At 43.8% G+C, this 23,601-nt stretch overlaps 1 protein-coding gene across 3 annotated transcripts; it reads left to right on the top strand.

The window, feature by feature from the left end:
- The first annotated feature begins 506 nt into the window (after nt 1-506).
- MANSC1 (MANSC domain containing 1) lies at nt 507-23,250 on the top strand. 3 transcript variants are annotated; one of them, XM_039461703.2, is made up of 5 exons: nt 907-1,286; nt 4,049-4,106; nt 9,149-9,471; nt 15,419-15,559; nt 21,875-23,250. In XM_039461703.2, exons 3-5 carry the CDS (start codon nt 9,249-9,251, stop codon nt 22,807-22,809), a joined length of 1,299 nt encoding a protein of 432 aa, XP_039317637.2. In that variant the 5' UTR covers nt 907-1,286; nt 4,049-4,106; nt 9,149-9,248; the 3' UTR covers nt 22,810-23,250. The 3 variants fall into 3 exon arrangements, with proteins under 3 accessions (XP_010343403.3, XP_039317637.2, XP_003934572.3); XM_010345101.3 differs by lacking the exons at nt 907-1,286; nt 4,049-4,106 and adding an exon at nt 507-688; XM_003934523.4 differs by lacking the exon at nt 4,049-4,106.
- Nucleotides 23,251-23,601: the final 351 nt, after the last annotated feature.

Below are 23,601 nucleotides of genomic sequence, written 5' to 3' on the forward strand. Positions count from 1 at the left end.
TGGAGTTTACTTTTCTTTGGTGACTCTTTCAAACCAAGCTTTAGCAACATTGCAATTCAAGAGTCATCCTTTGGTTACAAGTAGAGTTAATTTCACACAATGGACCATTGTTCGCAAGTATTCTCAGTCAACCTAATCCTCCTGAAGTTACTGGTTTAGACTAGGGTATAGCTGTTGGCTTACAGACCTAGACATACTTGCAATTGCATAGTGCTTCAGGTCTCCAAGCTCTTTCAACACAGAGGTGAAGATACTGTCAAAGGTTAGATAGACCACATGACAAATTAAGTGTCAGTCATTTAGTAATGTTGCATTTGTGTGTGTGTTTGTGGAGGTGGGGATGGGGCCAGCAGTGATTTAGAAACTTCCACAACCTATTCCCTATGCAGTTCTTTTCCATTCATTCAGTCAACAAAAACCTTTTAGTTAAATATTTACTGAGCGCCTGTTGTGTACCAGGCACTATGCTAAGTGTTAGGGATACAATTTTAATATATGTTACAAACACCAGCATTTTCACCATTATTATCCTACCTACAAACAATAAATCCTGCAGAAAGCCAAATACCTTCCTTGAGGTTTGTCTTGCGCATAACATTTAACCCAAGAATTGCCATCTGAATTGAGGTCTCCATCCTCCAAGTATGGAAAGAGGATTCTCAGAACGACGCCCCTAATAGGATGCACGGTAAGCTCTTGAACATCAAAAAACTGCTCTCAGCCTCCGCGGAGGAAGACTAGGAGACTGGGGCACGGGGGTAAGGGGTAGACTTGTCACCGCATATTTTTGGACTGTTTGACGTTTTCCCCGTGTTTATTTTTATGTGCGCGGGCTGCGGGCTCCGGCCTCCGCGAGGCGAGACTCAGCTGCAGACCCTCGGGCCACCAGCAGGGAGCAGCGCAGTGCCTCTCGCAGCGCGCTCAGCCCGGGGTCCGCGGTGCGGCTAAGCGGGGTGGGGGCGCCGGCTCCCTGCAGGGCTCAGCGCTGGGGCGGGAGGCCAGGAGCCCGGAGCCTCCGCGGGGAGCACGCGCTGATGTTGCCGGGAAGCAGCTCCGGGTTGCAGGGCAGGAACGTGCCCTTCCCCCGCGGCAAACTTTCCGTCGCTGCGACGGAAGCAGGAACTTGCTAACCACAAAACCCGCCGGGCCGGTGCGGGAGCTGCAGAGCATCCCCTGCCGGCCTCGCCGAGACCGCCGCGCGGATTCGCCGCTCCTTCCCGCGGGCGCCGCAGAGCTGTCCTCGCACCCGGAGGGCAGCAGGGGCCCCGGGGTCTTCTCGCCGCCAGGTAAACGGGTCTCCCCACCACCCACCCCTGACGGGCTGCGGGCCACGTCGCCTCCTGCGGAGAGAGTAGGTCCCCTCTTTTCCAGGGGCCGAGGCTCCTCCACCCACACCCGAGCATCCGAAGGACCAGCTGGGGCCAATAAGGGCTGACCAGGATCCTTGAGTCTCTCTGCATTATTCCGAAGCGGACCTCCAGACAGGCTCAAGGCACCTGCCATAAATGGCTCTCGCTCTGCCTTGACATCAGAAGGAGAGGCAGAAGATTAGCTCAGTAGGCAACATGCGTTTCCTCAAAGGGAGGGAAAATGTTCCCTGTTTTCTTGTAGGAGTCGTCTCTGTATTCATTATTGAAACTGCTAATTGTCCAATTCTCTGTAGAGAGTGTGTGTGTACAGCTAATAAGCATCTTGGTAAATTATAGTGTGCTATGAGTAAGATGATTTCCAGTATTTGAACTAGTTACGTGCGAGTAAGTTTTAGCGACTCTTGTATGCAGGCGTTAAAACTCAGGGACATCCTCTCTCACCGCCTGTATCCATTCCCCCGCCCGTCTTTCAACAAGATTCAACTCGACGTCAGGCCCTTAAGGCCTAAATAGTAATGGATTAGAAAACGTCACCAACCTAATATTGCCGAGTCTTTTTAATAATATAAAACTCTTCAGCACTTCTGGCGATGCTGCTTACCTAAAACAGCTCGTGCCCCACCTCCTTGCACACTTCAGGTTTCTTTGCAGAAGCTTGAAAAGAGGCTCCATTAGAAACCATTCAAAATCAAGTATTGACCTGGTTTTCTCTTGATTCTCTAGAGGCTTGCAAAATATGGCAGCATATTAAGTACCTTGGCCAGAATTCTTAACCTGGGGAGTCCATGATAAGGTTTCCATGGATAGAATTCAGGATGTCTGTGAACTTGGGTGGAAAAATTTATTATTTCACCGACTTTTGAAATGGAACGTAGGCGAGAGCCACAGTAGTATCAGCAGTAGCTATGATTTGCCCCCAGTAGATATTGCTGATACTTTTATATCACATGACTTGTTGTACATATTTCAAAATGTTATCTTTACTCAATACCATGTCAAAATTATGGCAGTTATTAGATGACCACTTGTTACTTAATAGGTTAATAAAGAAGCACATATTATGTCCCACAACTTTTTATAAGTTTTAACTGAAAATGAGGGTAATAGTGGGATCTGTAAGGATTAAACGACATGATATATATAAAGTGCTTATGCTTGCGAAAATGCTGAAAAAAATAAGTGCTTAGCATAGGAACTAGCATGTTAGAAGCAATAAATGTTACTATTTTACTGTATACAGAATTTTGACAGACAGCAAGAAAGGTATTAGACTTGTGTTTTATTGCCGTATACTGGTTTTTGTTTTTGTGTTTTCTTTTACCTTGTTTTTGAACCAAAAGTCCACAGTTCACATAATGTTCACTCTGTGTGTTTCACATTTCTATGGGTTTTGACAGGTGTCCAATAACATGTATCCTCCATTACCGTAATATACAGAATAGTTTCACTGCCCTAAATACTCCTTGTACTCCACGGATTCATCCTCCCACTCTTGTTCTCCTGGTAACCACTGACCTTTTTACTGCCACTGTAGTTTGCCTTCTTTAGAATGTCGTATAGTTGGAGTCTTATCTGTTCAGACTGGCTTCTTTCACTTAGTAATATGCAGTTAAGATTCCTCCATGTCTTTTTGTGGCTTGGTAGTTCCTTTATTTTTGTTACTGAATAATATTCCAATGTATGGATGTATCTCATTTTGTTTATTCATTGATTGAGGGGCATCTTGGTTGCTTTTAGTTTTTGGTAATTATGAATAAAGCTACTATAAATATTCTTGTGCAGATTTTTATCTGGACATAAGTTTTCAGTTCATTTGAATGAATACATAGGAGGACAATTGCTGAATTGTATTTTAAGACTACATTTAGCTTGGTAAGAGACTGCCAGACTTCTCCCAAAGTGGCTGTGCCATTTTGCATTCCCCACCAGCAAGCGATTCTCCTGCCTTAGCTTCCCAAGTAGCTGGGATTACAGGCGCCTGCCACCATGCCTGGCTGATTTTTTTTTTTTTTTTTTTTTTTTTTGAGAGACTTGGGTTTCACCATGTTGGCCGGGCTGTTCTCAAACTCCTGACCTCAAGTGAAGCACCCACCTTAGCCTCCCAAAGTGCTGGGATTACAGATGTGTAAAGAAGTTCTGTTGCTCCATGCACTTGCATTTGGTATTGCTCATTTTTTGGATTTTAGCCATTCTCATAGGTGGGTAGTGGTATCTTGTTTGAATTTGCAATCCCCTAATGACATATGATGTTAGATACATTTTCATATGCTTATTTGTCATCTGTTTAGTTTCTTTGGTAAGGTGTCTGTTCAGATCTTTTGTCCATTGAGTTTGTTTTCTTATTGCTGACTTTTAAGAGTTCTTGGTATATTTTGGATACCAGTCGTTTATCATGTGGGTCCCCAACCTCTGGGCCAGGACCAATACCTATTAGGAGATGGGCCACACAGCAGGAGGTGAGCAGTGGGGCAGTGAGCAAAGCTTTATCTGCATTTACGGCCACTCCCCTTTGCTTGCATTATCACCTGAGCTTCACCTCCTGTCAGATCAGTGGTGGAATTAGATTCTCATAGGAGCGTGAACCCTATTGTAAATTGTGCCTGTGAAGGATCTAGGTTGCATACTGCTTATGAGAATCTAATGCCTGATGATCTGTCACTATCTCCCATCACCCCCAGATGGGATTGTCTAGTTGCAGGAAGACAAGCTGAAGGCTCCCACTGATTCTACATTATGGTGAGTTGTATAATTATTTCATTATATATTGTAATGTAATAATAGAAATAAAGTGCACAATAAATACAATGCACTTGAATCATCCTGAACCAAACCCCACAAAACCCAATCCATGGAAAAATTGTCTTCCATGAAACTGGTCCCTGGTGCCAGAAAGGTTGGGGACTACTGCTTTTGTTTCGCAAATATTCCTCCAAAAAAATAACCAAATATTTCTTCCAAGTCTGTGGCTTGTCTTTTTGTTCTAACAGTATCTTTTGCAGAACAGAAGTTTTTAATTTTAATGAAGTCCAACATCAATTTTTTCTTTCATGGAGTGTGCTCTTGATATTGTATTTAAAAACTCATCACCTAATCTAAGGTCACAAGGATTTTCTTCTGTTATTTTCTAGAAATTTTATAGTTTTACATTTTATATTTAAATTGGTGATCCATTTAGAGCTAATTTTTCCAAACAGTATAAAGTATGTGGCTAGATTTATTTATTTTTTCATTTTTACAAGTGGATATCCAGTTGTTCCATTACCATTTTTTGAAGACTATTCTCACTGGGTGTGGTGGCTCACACCTGTAATCCCAGCACTTTGGGAGGCCAAGGCAGGTGGATCACCTGAGGTCGGGAGTTCAAGACCAGCCTGACCAACATGTAGAAACCTCATCTTTATTAAAAATGCAAAATTAGCCAGGCATGGTGGCATATGCCTGTAATCCCAGCTACACAGGAAGCTGAGGCAGAAGAATCACTTGAACCGAGAAGGCAGAGGTTGTAGTGAACCAAGATCGTGCCATTGCACTCCAGCCTGGGCAACAAGAGTGAAACTTCATCTTATAAAAAAAGAAAGAAAGAAAAGACTATTCTTTCTCCATTGAATTGCTTTTGCTCCTTTGTCAAAGATCAGTTGACTCTCTTTCTAATACCATACTTTTAAAATTACTGTAGCTTTACAGTAAATGTTGAAGTCAGTATCAGTCTTCCAACTTTGTTTGTTAGTATTCTGGACTATTCTAGATCTTTTCTGCATTTCCATGTAAGTTTTAAAATCGGTTGATATCCAAAAAATAACTCTGGGCTTTTGATTGGGACTGTATTTAATCTGTAGCTCAAGTTGGGAAGTACTGATATCTTAACAAGATATAGAGTCTTCCTATCCATGAACATGTAATATCTCTCTATTTGATTTCTTTCACCAGAATTTTGTAGGGACATTTTAAAACTATTTTGATAATTACATTTTAATATAATTATATTTCTTTCTTTCTTTCTTTTTTGAGACGGAGTCTCACTCTGTTGCCAGGCTAGAGTGCAGTAGGACAATCTTGGCTCACTGCAACCTCCGTCTCCTGGGTTCAAGTGATTCTCCTGCTTCAGCCTCCCAAGTAACTGGGACTACATGCACATACCACCATGCCCAACTAATTTTTGTATTTTTAGTAGAGAGAGGGTTTCACCATGTTACCCAGGATGGGCTCAATCTCTTGACCTCATGATCCACCCAGCTTGGCCTCCCAAAGTGCTGGGACTATAGGCATGAGCCACTGAGCCCAGTCAATTATATTTCAATATAACTGGCTTCCTTTGGAATATGACATATTTCATTTTATGCATTTTTAAATCTCTCTCAGAAGAGATCCTGCACTTCCTTAGACTATCGAAAGGGTTAATGACCAAAGAAAGGTTAAAGAAGTAGTAATTCTGGTCTAAGGGATCATTCAGTGAACAATTTGTATTCTAGAAATGTGGAGGTGGATTAGTGAGGATAATTTCTTGTATTGTCTTGCCAGTTTAACATTTATTTTTCCTAAAAGAACCACCATCTCAATAGAGTTGGCATTATCCATAGTGTGACTTTTGTATTTTTTTTTTTTCCGAGATGGAGTCTTGCTCTGTCATCCAGGCTGGAGTGCAGTGGCACGATCTTGGCTCACTGCAACCTCCGCCTCCTGGGTTCAAGTGATTCTCCTTCCTCAGCCTCCCAAGTAGCTGGGATTACAGGTGTCCACCATCACACCCAGCTGATTTTGTGTTTTTAATAGAGACAGGTTTTTGCCATGTTGGCCAGGCTGATCTCAAAGTCCTGACCTCAGGTGATCTGCCCACCTCAGCCTCCCAAAGTGCTGGGATTACAGACATGAGCCACTGTGCCCGGCCAGTAATAGCTTTTTTGCAAGGTTGCTATATTAGTCAGGGGGTCCTCTAGAGGGATAGATATATATATAAAGGGAAGTTTATTAAGTATTAACTCACATGATCACAAGGTCCCACAATAGGCTATTTGTAGGCTGACGAGCAAGGAGTTCCAAAACTGAAGAACTTGGGAGTCTGATATTTGAGAGCAGGAAGCATCCAGCTCAGGAGAAAGATATATCCTGGGGCCGAGCGCAGTGGTTTATGCCTTTAATCCCAGCACTGTGGGAGACTGAGGCAGGCGGATCACTAGGTTGGGAGCTGGAGACCATCCTAGCTAACACTGTGATACCCCGTCTCTACTAAAAATACAAAAAATTAGCCAGGTATGGTGGTACACGCCTGTAGTCCCATCTACTCCGGAGGCTGAGGCAAGAGAATCGCTTGAACCTGGGAGGTGGTGGTTGCAGTGAGGCAAGATCACACCACTGCACTCCAGCCTGGGCAACAGAGCAAGACTCCATCTCAAAACAAACAGAAAAAACAGAATAAGAGTCTATGCCATTCTCTCTTTTTCACATTTTTCTGCCTGCTTATTTTCTAGCTGTACTGGCAGCTGATTAGATTGTACTCACCCAGATTAAGGGTGGGTCTGCCTTTCCCAGCCTGCTGACTCAAACGTTAATCTCCTTTGGCAACACCCTCATAGACATACCCAAGATCAATACTTTGTATCCTTCAATCCAATCAAGTTGACACTCAGTATTAACCATCACAGTTTGTATAAGGATTAAAGAGGGTAATAAATAAGAAGAAGGTAATAAATTTAATTAATTAATTAAAGATAACAATTAAAAAGAGTAGTAAATTGCTCAGCACAATGTCTACCATCTAGCATATTGTTATCTATTTTTTTTTTTTTTTTTTTTTTTGAGACGGAGTTTCGCTCTTGTTACCCAGGCTGGAGTGCAATGGCGCGATCTCGGCTCACCGCAACCTCCGCCTCCTGGGTTCAGGCAAGTCTTCTGCCTCAGCCTCCTGAGTAGCTGGGATTACAGGCATGTGCCACCATGCCCAGCTAATTTTTTGCATTTTTAGTAGAGATGGGGTTTTACCATGTTGACCAGGATGGTCTTGATCTCTTGACCTCGTGATCCACCCACCTCAGCCTCCCAAAGTGCTGGGATTACAGGCTTGAGCCACCACACCCGGCTATCTATTTTATTTATTTATTTATTTATTTATTTATTTATTTTGAGATGGAGTGTCGCTCTGTCACCCAGGCTGGAGTGCAGTATGCGATCTAGGCTTACTGCAACCTCCACCTTCCTCATTCAAGCGATTCTTCTGCCTCAGCCTCCCGAGTAGCTGGGATTGATAACAGGTATACCTCCATGCCTTGCTAATTTTTGTATTTTAGTAAAGACGAGGATTTCACCATGTTGGGCGGGCTGGTCTCGAACTCCTGACCTTGTGATCTGCCCACCTCGGCCTCCCAAAGTGCTAGGATTACAAGTGTGAGCCCCCGAGCCCAGCTTTTAATTTTAAAGTTTTTTTTTTTTTTTGAAGCATGGTCTTGCTCTGTCACCCAGGCTGGAGTGCAGTGGTGCCATCATGGCTCACTGCAGCCTCAACTTCCTGGGGTCCAGCGATCCTCCCACCTCAGCCTCCCAAGTATCTGGGACCACAGGCATGCGTTACCACACCCAGCTAATTTTTTTTGTATTTTTAGTAGAGATGAGGTTTCACCATGTTGCCCAGGCTGGTTTCAAACTCCTGAGCTTAAGCAATCCATCTACCTCAGCCTTCCAAAGTGCTGTGATTACAGGCATGAGCTACCACGCCTAGCCCCTAGTAGATAATTTTAAAATACTGATTCTTATTACTGAGAAAAGAAATATTCTCAAACCTATTACAACTGCTTCATCAATTACTAGAAATTTGTGTTCTCTAGGCTGGAAAATTGTGTCCATGGGTGCGGTGGCTCATGCCTGTAATCCCAGCACTTTGGGAGGCCAAGGTGGGCAGATCACAAGGTCAAGAGATCGAGACTATCCTGGGCAACATGGTGAAACTCTGTCTCTATTAAAAATACAAATATTGCCGGGCGCGGTGGCTCAAGCCTGTAATCCCAGCACTTTGGGAGGCTGAGGCGGGTGGATCACGAGGTCATGAGATCGAGACCATCCTGGTCAACATGGTGAAACCCCGTCTCTACTAAAGATACAAAAAAATTAGCTGGGCATGGTGGCACGGGTCTATAATCCCATCTACTCAGGAGGCTGAGGCAGGAGAATTGCTTGAACCCAGGAGGCGGAGGTTGCGGTGAACCAAGATCGCGCCATTGCACTCCAGCCTGGGTAACAAGAGCGAAACTCCGTCTCAAAAAAAAAAAAAAAAAAAATACAAATATTAACTGGGCGTGGTGGCAGGTGGCACACTCCTGTAGCCCCAGCTACTGGGGAGGCTAAGGCAGGAGAATCGCTTGAGCTTGAACCCGGGAGGCAGAGGTTGCAGTGAGCCGAGATCATGCCACTGCACTCCAGCCTGGTGACAGAGTGAAACTCTGACTCAAAAAAATGAAAGGAAGAAAGAAAGTTGTATCTTCGGCTCTGAGTTAGAAAAGGGAAGGATTGTAGAACTCTGAGGCAGGCCTACTGTTTACACCTGTTCCTTCACAGCCATTGTCAGCTTTTAAGCATTGGTTAGGTAGTATGTTTGTTTATGCTTATTAGTTCTTTGCCAAGTGTTTAATGAAAGGTTGCCTTAAATTTACTAAAAGTGAAACAAAAGAATACTTGTTTTCTTCTCTAAATTGTATGTGGGTTCTTTTCATTGACTTTAAGGAAATGAAATGTTTCTTGCCTTGTTTGTTAAAGGAACAAAACTCATTGATGATTTTCCATTTTTGTTCTAGAGAGAAATTTCATCACCTGTGCAACCTTCTTAAAGCAAACTAGGACCAGAGGGAGGATTATCCTTGATCTTTGAAGATCAAAACTAAACTGAAGTTTAAAATGTTCTTCAGGGGAGAAGGGAGCTTGACTTCCACTTTGATAATAATTTGTTTCCTGACACTAAGGCTGTCTGCTGGTCAGAATTGCCTCAACAAGAGTCTAGAAGATGTTGTCATTGACATCCAGTCATCTCTTTCTAAGGGAATCAGAGGCAATGAGCCCATGTATACTTTAACTCAAGAAGACTGCATTCATTCTTGCTGTTCAACAGAAAACATATCAGGTAAATAGTACCTGAATCCTTTGTTTCATGTGTTTTGTGACTTCAGTAGCTGGGGGATGTGGCTGAATTGCTTATACCAGTGACTCTCAATAGGGTATAAATGTAAGTGACATACATAATCACTGGAGAATTTTCTATAAGTGTGCCCTCCCCTCCGCTAAACTGAGTCAAAGTTATTGATGAATATATGTCTATATCCCTCAGGTGACTGGGTAAAGAGGAGGTTGAGAATCATTGGTGTTATATCCCAACTGGTATCTAGAATATTGAAAACAAAAATCCTATTGAAATGCTTAGCTGCTATCATCACGGAGTGTTGGAATACGGTGTGATACTGCAAAGAAAATGCCGACAGAGAAAAGGAGTTGAGATAAAAAATAAAATTCTTATCTCATGGGAAAATCAGCATTTGATCTTTAAGTTGGAAGCATAAAACCCCCACTTCTCCTTCCGTGGAGCTGGTAGCATAGGATAAGTCAAAAAAAACCGCTGACTACTAAGTAACCGTAGCTTCTAGAAGTCTAGTGGGATGAGGAGTCGTTTAGACTGACCCATTTCCTTTTTTATTATTATTGGTTTTTCATAAATTTTTTTTTATAGAGACAGGGTTTCACCATGTTGGCTAGGCTGGTCTTGAACTCCTGACCTCAGGTGATCCACCTGCCTCGGCCTCCCAAAGTGCTGGAATTACAGGCATAAGCTATGGTGCCTGGCCTAGAATGACCCATTTTCATGACACAGGAGGAAACTGAGACCCATAGGTTTGAACCAGGACTTTACATACTTTATTTTAGGATTTAAATCTTAGAACTGAAAAGAGAAGTATACTATGTATCTTAATAAAACAGTGGTCTTTTTTCAATTTTACTTATGACCCTGTTTGAATTCTCTAAATGAAAAAAAAAAATTATTGAGTACCTAACACTTTACTAGTTGCTAGAGAGAAAACAGTGAATAAGATGGACAAGGCCTTGCCATTAAGGTGCCTGGAAAAGCTAATGAATGGCCAGGCATGGTGGCTCATTCCTATAATCCCAGAACTTTGAGAGGCCATGGTAGGAGGATTGCTTGAGCCCAGGAGTTGAGACCAGACTGGGCAACATAGCAAGACCCTGTTCTCTGTAAAAAGTAAAATATTAGCTGGGTGTGGTGGCACATGCCTGTAGTCCCAGCTACTGGGAGGCTGAGATAGGAGGATCGCTTGAGCCCAGGGGGTTGAGGCTGCTGTGAGCTTTTTGTTTGTTTGTTTGAAATGAAGTCTTGCTCTGTTACCCAGGCTGGAGTGCAGTGGTGCAATCTCAGCTCACTGCAACCTCTGCCTCCCAGGTTCAAGCAATTCTCCTGCCTTAGCGTCCTGAGTAGCTGAGATTACAGGCGTTCACCACCATGCCTGGCTAATTTTAGCTATTTTTAGTAGAGACATGGTTTCACTATGTTGGTCAGGCTGGTCTTTAACCTCTGACCTCAAATGATCCTCCTGCCTTAGCCTCCCAAAGTGCTGGGATTACATGCGAGAGCCACCACACATGACCTCCAGTGAGCTTTGATTGCAAAACTGCACTTCAGCCTGGGTGACACAGCAAGACCTTGTCTCAAAAGATACATATTTGATCTTTTTCTCCAGTTCCTGGCACAAAGCTCCTAAAAACCTTGGAATTTCCCTATCATGCTCCTATCACGTCCTTGATTATTCATAACCAGCCACTTTCAACTCTACTTGAGTTTGTGCTAGTGAGGTTTCACCTCAGGAGACAGGCTGGAGATTGAGTTCAGTCACAGTGGCCCATGACTTAATCAGTCATGCTTGTGTAATGAAACCATCATAAAAACCCCTAGATGATGGGGGAGCATCCAAGTTGGTGAACACATCCCAGTGTCAAGAGCATGATGCACCCCAATTCCCCAGGGGCAGAGTCTCCTGTACTTGGGACTCCAGGAGCCTCTTTTGGCTGTTCATTTGTAACCTTTATTATAAACTGTAATAGTTATGTAGCGTTTTCCTTAGTTATATTAGTCGTTCTAGCAAATTATCAAATCTGAGGAGGTAGGACCATGGGAACCCCTGAATTAGTACCAGCCAAGTCAGACAGAAATGTGCGTAACCTGGAGACCTGATACTTGCTACTGGCTTCTGAAGTGAGGGCAGTCTTGTGATACGGAGCCCACAATCCATGGGGTCTGATGCTAACTCTGGATAGTTCATGTCCAAACTGAATGGAATAGTAGGTTATGCGATTATTGCCAGAACACTGGTGTGGAGAAGATACCATATACTTGGTGTCAGGAGGAAAAGTCCCTTCAATGGTCTCATTGAGCAATGTGCTTTGGAACACTTTATGAAAGTAATTTATGGAAATGACAGAGGTTTAATTTAAATTTCTAGTTTTACTTTAAATGTTGGCATCAACATTTATCTGAAAAAGAAACATCACCTGCAAGCAGGACTGAATACTGTAAGTCTGGGTATTTATAGGCATCGGCAAAGCCCTGCATTTCTCCTCAATTCTAAGAAATGAGGGTTTGCTGTTTTATTCTATAAGCTGAAGTCCTATTACTGCTTTGCCACAAGCAAAGGTACTTGGGACCTCACTTAATGGATCTCAAACGTTTTCCTCACTTATTGAGCAACGGATTAACCACTAAGGGTTCAAAGGCACTTTGATAACTTGATGATACTCTAGAAAAACGCACATAGGCCGGGCACAGTGGCTCATGCCTATAATCCTAGCACTTTGGGAGGCTGAGGTAGGTGGATCACGAGGTCAGGAGACCAGCCTGGCCAAGATGGTGAAACCCCATCTCTACTGAAAAAAAAAAAAATACAAGAATTAGCTGGGTGTGGTGGCAGATGCCTATAATCCCAGCTACTCGGGAGGCTGAGACAGAGAATTGCTTGAACTTGGGAGGCGAAGGTTGAAGCGACCAGCCGAGATCGCGCTACTGCACTCCAGCCTGGGTGACAGAGCGAGACTCCATCAAGAAAGAAAGAGAGAGAAAGAGAGAGAGAGAGAGAGAGAGAGAGAAATACATATAACATAATGGGCATAATATCTTACACACAATTTTGAGGATTATGGACAGAGCAAGACTCCATCAGAAAGAAAGAAAGAAAAAGGAAGGAAGGAAAGGAAAAATGTATGTAACATGATGAGCACAATATCTTACATACAATTTTGAGCTTTATGGACCCTCCCTTTTACCTAAGTGCCAAAAAGAATGATATTTCTGGTATCACATTGTTGAGAAAGAAAAAGCAGGAGTACCCCTCTTATAATCTGAGTAATGGGGATATGACATGATAAACCCCCAGCTGAGGCTAACTAAATCTTCTTTCCTTTCTGAGGAGTTGGAGTTGATCTCTCACCATTGCCTGACTAGCAGCAGTGGTGGTGATGGTCAACAGAGCGTGTGTTTTTAATGATTAGCCTATGTGCCTCTTAACCGTCAACCCAAATAGGGATATGCTGACCTCCCAAAGATGTGAGACTGTACCAAATTGAGGACAAAATCAAATCTAGGCCATGTTGAGTAGAGAATTTAATTTCTGTTGGACACAAGAGGAACAGAAAAAGAAGCCAGCAGCTGGGTGCAGAGCTACATGCCTGTAATCCCAGTACTTTGGGAGGCCAAGGTGGGGTGGATTACTTGACCCCAGGAGTTCAAGATCAGCCTAGGCAACATAGTGAGACCCTGCCCCTACAAAAAACAAATTCACTGGGCTTGGTGGTGCACACCTGTAGTCCCAGCTACTGGGGAGGCTGAGGTGGTGGGAGGATTGTTTGAACCCAGGAGATCAAGGCTGAAGTGAGCTGTAATTGTACCACTGCACTGCAGCTTGGATGACAGAGCAAGACCCTGACTCAAAAAAGAAAAGACACTAGAAATTATAGTTAAGAGTGAAAAGTGAGGAAGTGGCTGGGCTTGGTGGCTCATGCCTGTAAACCTGTCACTTTGGGAGGCCAAGGCAGGTGAATCACGAGGTCAAGAGTTCAAGACCAGCCTGGCCAATATGGTGAAACCCTGTCTCTACTAAAAATACAAACATTAGCCGGGCGCGGTGGCTCAAGCCTGTAATCCCAGCACTTTGGGAGGCCGAGGTGGGTGGATCACGAGGTCAAGAGATCGAGACCATCCTGGTCAACATGGTGAAACCCCGTCTCTACTAAAAATACAAAAAATTAGCTGGGCATGGTGGCACATGCCTGTAATCCTAGCTACTCAGGAGGCGGAGGCAGGAGAATTGCTTGAACCCAGGAGGCGGAGGTTGCAGTGAGCCGAGATCGCGCCATTGCACTCCAGCCTGGGTAACAAGAGCGAAACTCCATCTCAAAAAAAAAAAAAAAAATACAAACATTAGCCTGTAATTTCAGCTACTCGGGAGGCTGAGGCAGGAGAACCACTTGAACCTCGGAGGCGGAGGTTGCAGTCAGCTGAGATTGTACCACTGCACTCCAGCATGGATGACAGAGTGAGACTTCGTCTCAAAAAAAAAAAAAAAAAGGAAAAGGAACATAGAAAAAGCAAACCTGACAATGAAAGAGGGGAAACTGGAAGAAAAACAAAAGAATGATGCAGATAAAAATTAAAGGATAGACTGTATTCCATACACTACTCAAATCCTTTGTGGAAAGAGGCATGACATCTAGGATATCTTACTGACTCCACTCATGGCTTTATAGGCATCTGAGATGCTTTCAGAAGCCAAGAGATGGCCAGGTGTGGTGGCTTACACCTGCAATCCCAGCACTTTAGGAGTCCAACAAGGGCAAAGGGCTTGAGCCCAGGAGTTCAAAACCAGCCTGGGCAACATAGGGAGACTTGATCCAGACAAAAAGTCTGGATGTGGTAGCTTGCATCTGTAGTCCCAGCTACTCTGGAGGCTGAGGTGAGAGAATCTCTTGAACCTGGTGGAAGTTGCAGCGAGCTGAGATCATGCCATTGCACTTCAGCCTGAGCAACAGAGCCAGACGTTGTCTCAAAAAAAAAAAAAAAAAAAGGCCAGGCACGGTGGCTCACACCTGTAATCCCAGCACTTTGGGAGGCCGAGGTGGACAGATCACCTGAGGTCGGGAGTTGAAGACCAACCTTACCAACACGGAGAAACCCCGTTTCTACTAAAAATACAAAATTAGCCGGGTGTGGTGGCACATGCCTGTAATCCCAGCTACTTGGGAGGCTGAGGCAGGAGAATCACTTGAACCTGGGAGGCAGAGGTTGTGGTGAGCCAAGATCACACCATTGCACTCCAGCCTGGGTAACAAGAGTGAAACTCCATCTCAAAAAAAAAAAAAAAAAAAAAAAAATCCCAGTTTTGTAGGCAACATGCAAAGCATTGTGAGCACATGCCTCCTCTCCATCAGGCCTGAGCCTCTTCTCGGCCTGTTTGGTGCTTGTTGGCCCTGACATCCAGAGTGAACATCAATCAGTATGTGGTTGTCTTCTGTCTTCATAGCACAGGAGTGGTCAGGGCTTGATGATGGCAACGTGATCAAGCTTGTGGTGATGCTCTTCCCAGGATATTTGGGCTGCCTCAGGAGCCACAGTGTCTGGGGCTGCTGGAGGTGACATGCAGGTCTTTGTGTGTGTGTGTGTGTGTGTGTGTGTGTGTGTGTGTGTGTATGGTTGTGGACGCCTTTCGGCCCTGCCTTCTTGGCCTTTAAAGCCTTTGCTTTGGCTTCTACTTGAGGGACAGGAGCTTCCTTCTTCACCTTCAGTGCCATCTTGTGAAAAAAAAAAAAAAAAAAAAAGAGCTAGACCCAATGTTTTTAAAAGTTGCCTTAAGCAACTAAACTAAGGAAAAGGAAATGATTCAGCAGTCAGCAAGCAAGTGAACAAAATGAACAAAGGTGTTTGTGTTGGACTCCAGAGTAAGTGAAGTTTTTCCTGCTTGCCCTACTCTTTAAAAAATCTCATTTCAAAATCGTGCTTATGAGACCTTTCATTACAGGGGACAAAGCATGTAACTTGATGATCTTCGACACTCGAAAAACAGCTAGGCAACCCAACTGCTACCTATTTTTCTGTCCCAGTGAGGAAGCCTGTCCATTGAAACCAGCAAAAGGACTCATGACTTACAGGATAATTAGAGGTAATAAAAGCATTATACTTCTTCTTTTGTGATTAGAATAATGTAAGAATATGGTTTATGTGAAAGATTTTCTACGAGTCTAAATGAAACTACCAAAGGAGGTCACATCTTAATATAGAAAATTCTAGTTTATTTGTTATTAAGTTCCCGTTATAATCACATTATCTGAAATCAAACTTGTTTATGGCCACACCTCCCTGAATGCACCCAATCTCGTCTGAAATCAAACTCACCGGATTTTGTTGTCTAGACCTGAAAGGAAATTCATTCAAGAAATATTTATTGGCTGGGCACAGTGGCTCACGCCTTTAATCCCAACACTTTGGGAGGCTAAGGTGGGTGGATCACAAGGTCAGGAATTCAAGACCAGCTGGCCAACATGGTGAAACCCCATGTCTACTAAAAATACAGAAAAATTAGCCAGGCTAATGTTTGTATTTTTAGTGGAGAAGGGGTTTCACCGTGTTAACCAGGCTGGTGTCAAACTTCTGATCTCAGGTGATCCATCCACCTCGTCCTCCCAAAGTCCTGGGATTATAGCCATGAGCCACTGTGCCCAGCCTCAATTTTTCTTTTATTTAAGTTTTAGAAAATTGTTATCATCATACTCCTGATTTTTAATATTCTACTTGTTCATGTATTCAATAAATAACAAATATTATTTAGCATCTTCTATGTGCTAAGTACTTTTTATGCCCTAAGGATACAACGCTACATATGAAAAACAAGGTTCTGGCTGAGTATGGTAGCTCATGCCTATTATTCCAGCACTCTGGGAGGCTGGAGGATCACTTGAGGCCAGAAGTTCGAGACCAGTCTGGGCAATATGGTGAGACCTCATCTCTAAAAAAATGTTAAAAATTAGGCAGGCATGGTGGCATGAGCTTGTAGTCTCAGCTACTTAGGAGGCCAAGGTGGGAGAATCCCTTGAGCCCAGGAGGTCAAAGCAGCAGCGAGCTGTGTTCGTGTCACTGCATTCTAGCCTAGATGACAGAGTGAGACTCTGTCAGTAAAAAAAAATAGGAAAACAAGGTTCTCCCTTCCGGAACTTGTGTTTTAGGGGAGAGAGACAATAACCATAATAAATAATCAAGAAAAATATAGTCACAAGTGCTATAAAGAGAATTGAGATAGGACCCTAAAATAGACAATCAGTAAGTGAAGATGTAACCCCTAAACTGAGATCTGAACAGCAAGGAGCCAGATGTGAGGAGATCAAGGGAAGACCATCCAGGTCCAAGGTCCTCAGGCAGAATGATTTGGAGTGTTTGAAAAACCAACACTCCAATCCCAGCTGGTTGACCCATTGTGAAATATACAGAGAGTGATACACAAAACGGCAGGGAGGGCCAGATCATATAACACCCTGTAAGTCATAGGAGAGAGTTTTTTGTTTTGTTTTGTTTTGTTTTTTGAGACAGTCTCACTCTGTTGCCCAGGCTGGAGTATAGTGGCACGATCTCAGCTCACTGCAGCCTCCACCTAGCTAGAACTATTGGTGCATGCCACCATGCCTGGCTAATTTTTGTATTTTTAGTAGAGACAGGGTTTCACCATGTTGGTCAGGCTTGTCTCAAACTCCTGACCTCAGGTAATCTACCCACCTCGGCCTCCCAAAGTGCTGGGATTGCAGGTGTGAGCCTCCACGCCCGACCGGGAGTTTTTATCTTAGGTGTGTGGTGGGAAGCTGTTGAAAGTTTTATTTTTACTTTTATTTTTTTGAGTTGGAGTCTCACTCTGTCGCCCAGGCTGGAGTGCAGTGGCACAATCTCGGTTCAGTGCTACCTTCACCTCCCAGTTCAAGTGATTCTCCTGCCTCAGCCTCCTGAGTAGCTGGGATTACAGGCAAGCATCACCATGCCTGGCTAATTTTTGTATTTTTAGTACAAATAGTTTTGTTATGTTGGCCAGGCTGGTCTCGAACTCCTGACCTTAAGTGATCCGTCCACGTCAGCCTCCCATATGCCAGGATTACAGGCGAGAGTCCCCATGCCTGGCAGGAGTTTTAAAGCAGGTATGTTATGTGGTGTTTTAAAGGTGATTTCTCAAAGCTCACCGTAGCTGCCCTCTTGGGAATGAACAGTGAGTGACACAGCAGCAAAGTGAAAATTGAAAGACTGGTTAGGAGCCATGGGTGAGACCCGGGTGAAGGCACAAGGAGTGGCAGGCAAGATGGAGAGAGGAGTGGACATATGGGCTGTTCCAAAGTACAGTTGACAGGATCTGCTGGTGGTATGGGTCTGGGGGACCAGAAAAAGAGAACCGTCAAGGCCAAGTCCTAGTTTTTGCCTTGAGCCTCTAGATGAATGGTGACGCCATTTGCTGCACTGGGGGAAACTTGAGGAGTAGTTTTAGGGTTGTGGGATGGAATCTAGGGCTCTCTCTTGACTGCATTAAGTATGAGGTGCTTTGGGGGAATGGTACTGCCCAGCGTGCCTGGGTGTTGACGCTGCTTTGCCCTCTGGCTGAGGCTGTGTCTGAGTTTTGTTCATGTGCCAGGGAAACCTGATGCGTCAAACACCCCCTGAAACAGGAGCATGAAGAACACAGTATCTGTGTAAATAATTGCTGTTGAAATATGATGATAGAAATTATAGCTGAATTTGTTTTCTAATACTTCTGTAGTGTTGTTGCTTTTATAATGCACCTATAAAAGAGAATGTGTGGGATGAAGATCTTTGCCAATGGAAATGGGGAAAGGGGAATTTGGCATGTATATAAATCTTGGGGTGAGTGTGAAGGTAATGAAATAAAATAGAATTAAATGGTTCTTATGGCAGCCACCAGGGGGCAGTGCCAGCCCCTGAGCAGGTTGATGGACACCTAGTGGCAACGTGGCACCAACCCTGGACATAGTATGCAAAGGACTGTTTATATCTACAGGATGTGTGCAAGTTGTATTGGTAATTCTGTTTATGAATCTGTCCATGTTGATGAATTCAGATTACCACATTAAAAATGAATTATCTGCCTCCTGCCTGGAATGAAATTAAATATGAGTATCTGTGGTGGTTTGTTTCTGGAAGAGCTCTATTTTTCTTTTCTTTCTTTCTTTCTTTTTTTTTTTTCTTTTTTTGAGACAGTGTCTCACTCTCTTGCCTAGGCTGCAGTGCAGTGGTGCAATAATGGCTCACTGCAGCCTTCTCCTGGGCTGAAGCTGTCCTCTTCATACAGCCTCCTGAATAGTTGGGTCTACAGATACGCACCACCACGCCAGGCTAATTTTTAAAATTTTTTTGTAGCAATAGGGATCTCAGTATGTTGCCCAGGCTGGTCTCAAACTTCTGGCCTCAATCAATCATCCCGCCTCGGTCTCTCAAAGTGCTGAGATTACGGACATGAGCCACCTTGCCTGACCTCTGTTTCCTATATCCAGTGGACTAATATTTACAGACCAGGAGTTTGAATGATGACAGTGGGTTCTGTTCATTCTATAAAACCATTGCCATTTGGTATTATTTAATCTTTTATCGTTGGTGTTGGCAGCTTCATGGCATGCCATTTTTACCAAGGACTGGAAGAATGGGAGAATTCAGACATAAAATAAATTGGGAGTCTGTTTGCTCAGCTGGGGTCCAAGTAATAGTCTCTCATTTTTCGACTCAGTGAAGTTGTTTGAAAACAAAACTCCAAAGAGGAGTTAAGGGTGCAGAGCCTCTTTGCAGCTGCCTTTGTGGCTCGTCTCTGCATGACTGAGGGGAAGCACCACGCCCCAACGGCAAACCTGAGTGGGTGAGGCAAATGGAGCAGGTGTGGAGGACTCCTGTGTGGTTCTAGGACCTCTGCCAACAGAGGAATCTTATCAAGAAGTGGGACTGGCTCTAGCTTTGCTTTATTTATGAGTTTGTGTGCTTGAGAAAGAAAGCAGCTGTTTTGGTCATGCTTGTCAAGGGCCGTATTTAAGTTATGATTTCCCACATATCACAGAGTGTTCACATAAATAGTCTTTTTCTTTTTTAACTTTAAAATGAATTATAGGCCAAGCATGATGGCTCACACCTGTAATCCCAGCACTTTGGGAGGCTGAGGTGGGCAGATTGCTTGATACCAGGAGTTCAAGACCATCCTGGGCAACATGGCAAAACTCTGTCTTTACAAAAAATACAAAAATTAGCTGGGTGTGGTGATATGGCACTGTGGTCCCAGCTCCTCAAGAGGCTGAGGTAGAAGGATCGCTTGAACCTGGAAAATCAAGGCTATAGTGAGGTGTGTCTGTGCTCCTGCATTCCAGCCTAGAGAGAGAGCAAGACCCTTTCTCAAAAAAAAAAAAAAAAATTAAAAAAAATATATTTCATTTGACCCAAATCTATTTTAGAGTAGAATACTATATCCTAGACAAATGTCCACCAACTTTTTTTTTTATCAAGGGCCAAATAGCATTTTAGGCTTTTCACACCAGTATTTTAGGTTTAGAAATACAGAAATTTGAATTTCATATACTTTTCCTGTGTCATACAATATTCTTTTGATTATTTTCAGCCATTAAAAATGTAAAAACTAGCTGGGTGTGGTGGCTCAGCCCTGAAATCCTACCCTTTGGGAGGCTGAAGCAGGTGGACCACCTGAGGTCAGGAGTTTGAGACCAGCCTGGCCAACATGGTGAAATGCCATCTCTACTAAAAATTCAAAAATCAGCCAGTTATGGTGGAAAACGCCTGTAATCCCAGCTACTCAGGAGACTGTGGCAGGAGAATCGCTTGAATCCGGGAGGCGGAGGTTGCAGTGAGCTGAGATCACGCCACTGCACTCCAGCCTGGGCGACAGAGTGCGACTCCAACCTAAAAAACAGTAAAAACCATTCTTAGCTTGCAAGTCATGCAAAGACAGATGGTAGGCCAGATTTGTCCGTCAGGCCATAGTTTGCTGAGCCCTGTCCTAGATGAATGAGTAAGTGACAGTTCAAAGGACCTCTTAGAGGGGTAAGGCCTTAGAGAACAGTCACAAGACGGCATTAATCTAAAGCTGCCTCTGGATCTGTTTGTAGGAAAGAGGAGACTGAGGACCAGTTTAGAAACTGGCATGGAGGTGAGTTGAGGAAGAGAAAGGAAAAGAGTGGACTGAGAAATGCCAGGACATTCCTCTGCTTCTTTTCTTGTGTTTTCTGCAGTTCTAATCTGCGTGAGATGGTTAGCTTAGCAGCAGAGTAATACACAGTAATTCACATGGTCATTCTTTGCACTTGATTGCTTGAACAGGCCTTTCCAGTTTGAGCTGTGATAAATGGGTGTGTGATCAGGAGCAAAATTCTAAGCTTCCTGGAGCAGGAGCAGGAGGTGGGGCTGGTTTCTCCTCAGCAGGCATCGGGAATGTATGGTTTTCTGCTCTATATGTCTACAGTGTGGTCATCATGATTTCAAATATTGGTCCCATCATCCACATGACCTAAGACATTGGCTCCAAAATTCTAATTTTTAAGAGTCCTAGTGAAATCTCCCAGATAGCCTCTGTCCTCTGAGCACAGTGCCGGGATGATCTGTCCGTTTTGTTGTTGTTCGAAGGAGTCCTCAACCTTCTGCTGCTGATGTGGCCTCCGTGCTCAGAGGAGAGACCAGACGCTGCCTGGTGCCTCCTCCTCCTCCCTGTCAGAGGCACATCACAGGGATTCTTCTTCCTCTCCTGCTCTGTCGTCTCATTTCTCACAGCTTCCACATGCGTTTCTTGCCTGCCCCAGGCCCCCGCTGAAATCTCTCTTGATGATTCCTTGGTCCCGAATTGTCGTCTCTCTCTTAGTTGGCAGAAGCCCACACCTTCCCCCGCATTCTCCCTGCCATCCTCTCCTGCTCAGGTCACCCTCCAGCCCGCTTTCTTCCCTGGAAGATGGAGAACCCTCTCCATCCTCCTAAGCCTCTTGCTGCCCTGCTGAGCCCCTCCAGCTTCTCTGCTGTGCAGCTCCCACCTTTTCCTTAATTCGCCTGGTCCTCCTCCACACATTTCTCTTCTATCCTATCATACTAGAAATAAACCACAGCATCTGGTAGAGAGGCGGTGTTATCAGATTCTCATTTAGCAATTTGTGTTTTTCCATTTTGCACGCATTTCAATGAAATGTCAAGTATCAACAGTTTGGAGATTTTTTTTTTTTTTTTTTTTTTTAAGAGACAGGATCTCCCTATATTGTCCAGGCTGGTCTCGAACTCCTGGCCTCAAATGATCCTCCTGCCTTAGCCTCTCAAAGTTCCGGGATTATAGGTGTCATGAGCCAACATTCCCAGCCAGTTTGGCGATGTTTTGAGCAAGCTGATATGTTTGTCTTTTTTTAACCTACCTTAGCATGGAGTTATATAAGTTTTCCTTTTGTTATCCATACATTTTCAGATTTTCCATCTTTGACCAGAACTGACTTGCCAAGCCAAGAGTTAGCCCAGGAAGATTCTCTCTTACGTGGCCAGTCTTCACAAGCAGTCACTCCCCTAGCCCATCATCACACAGGTCATTCAAAGCCCACCGACATCTCATGGAAAGACACATTTTCTCAGAAGTTTGGATCCTCAGATCACTTGGAGAAACTATCTAAGATTGACGAAGCAAGTGCCCAGCTCCTTGTTTATAAGGAAAAAGGCCATTCTCAGAGTTCACGGTTTTCCTCCAAACAAGAAATAGCTCATCTGCTGCCTGGAAATGTGAGTGCATTCCCAACTACAGTGGCAGTTAATTCTCCACGTACCACCTCGGCTACTCCAAAGCCCACTGTCCTTCTACCCACCAGTGCTTCAGTGACACTTTCTGGGACTTCGCAGCCACAGCTGGCCACCACAGCTCCACCCGTAACCACTGCCACGTCTCAGCCTCCCATGACCCTCATTTCTACAGTTTTTACACGGGCTGTGGCTACACTCCAAGCGATGGCTACAACAGCAGTCCTGACTACCACTTTTCAGGTACCTACAGACTCGAAAGGCAGCCTAGGAACGATACCATTTACAGAAATCTCCAACCTAACTTTAAACATGGGGAATGTGTATAACCCTACCGCATTTTCTACGTCAAATGTGGAGACTTCCACTACGAATAAAACTGCTTCCTGGGAAGGTAGGGACGCCAGTCCAGGCGGTTCCTCCCAGGGCAGTGTTCCAGAAAATCCGTATGGCCTTCCATTTGAAAAATGGCTTCTCATCGGGTCTCTGCTTTTTGGTGTCCTGTTCCTGGTGATAGGTCTTGTCCTCTTGGGTAGAATCCTCTCAGAATCGCTCCGCAGGAAACGTTACTCAAGACTTGATTATTTGATCAATGGGATCTATGTGGACATCTAGGGGTGGAACTCAGTGTCTCTTAATTGTTCAGTAACTAGAAGCCCAAGTGCCGTGAGTTCCTGCTGACTTGCTGGTCTTAGCAGGAGGCTGTATTTTGAAGACGGGAAAATTCCCCCTTCTGCTTTCTTTATGCTTGGTTTTTGAGGAGGAGTGAAGTGGGAACCAAATTAGGTAATTTGGGTAATCTGTCTCTAAAATATTAGCTGAAAACAAAGCTCTGCCTACAGTAATAAAGTATGATTGCCATATAAATTTCAAAATTCGACTGGCTTTTATGCAAAGAAATAGGTTAGGACATCTAGGTTCCAATTCATTAATATTCTTGGTTCCAGATGAAATCAACTGTTTATATCAATTTCTAATGGATTTGCTTTTTTTTAATATGAATTCCAATAAAACTTATTCCAGATGTAGTTCCTTCCAATTAAATATTTGAACAAATCTTTTGTTACTCAGTAATGTTCTTGTAAGTAGCATGTCCAGCTGGATAACTTTCCATTTATTTCTACTAGCAAAATGATTATGTGATGAAAATATGTTCCAAGTTAAAATGACAAACTCCCTTTTGCCCATTAGTGAGCAAAGAGCTTCATTTGGGAGAATTCTAGCAGAATGTAAGCCTACATGGAGACAGTGACAAGTCAGTTCTGATAAATGGCCAAATCCACTTCAGGTCTGTTCTAGTTAACCTTTTTTAAAAAGTATTATAGACATTTTCCAAACTTGTACTAAGTTAAACATATAACAATATTATTTTATATCCTTACCTAAATTGACCAGCGGTCAGCCTAA

Source organism: Saimiri boliviensis, chromosome 7, assembly GCF_048565385.1.
Source record: "Saimiri boliviensis isolate mSaiBol1 chromosome 7, mSaiBol1.pri, whole genome shotgun sequence".
NCBI lineage: Eukaryota > Metazoa > Chordata > Mammalia > Primates > Cebidae > Saimiri > Saimiri boliviensis.

Coding starts and splice junctions, on each gene's coding strand:
- MANSC1 (XM_010345101.3), top strand. CDS start 9,249: ATGTTCTTCAGGGGAGAAGGGAGCTTGACTTCCACTTTGATAATAATT. Junction 9,472..15,418: donor TTCAACAGAAAACATATCAG/GTAAATAGTACC, acceptor CTTTCATTACAG/GGGACAAAGCATGTAACTTG. Junction 15,560..21,874: donor GACTTACAGGATAATTAGAG/GTAATAAAAGCA, acceptor ATACATTTTCAG/ATTTTCCATCTTTGACCAGA.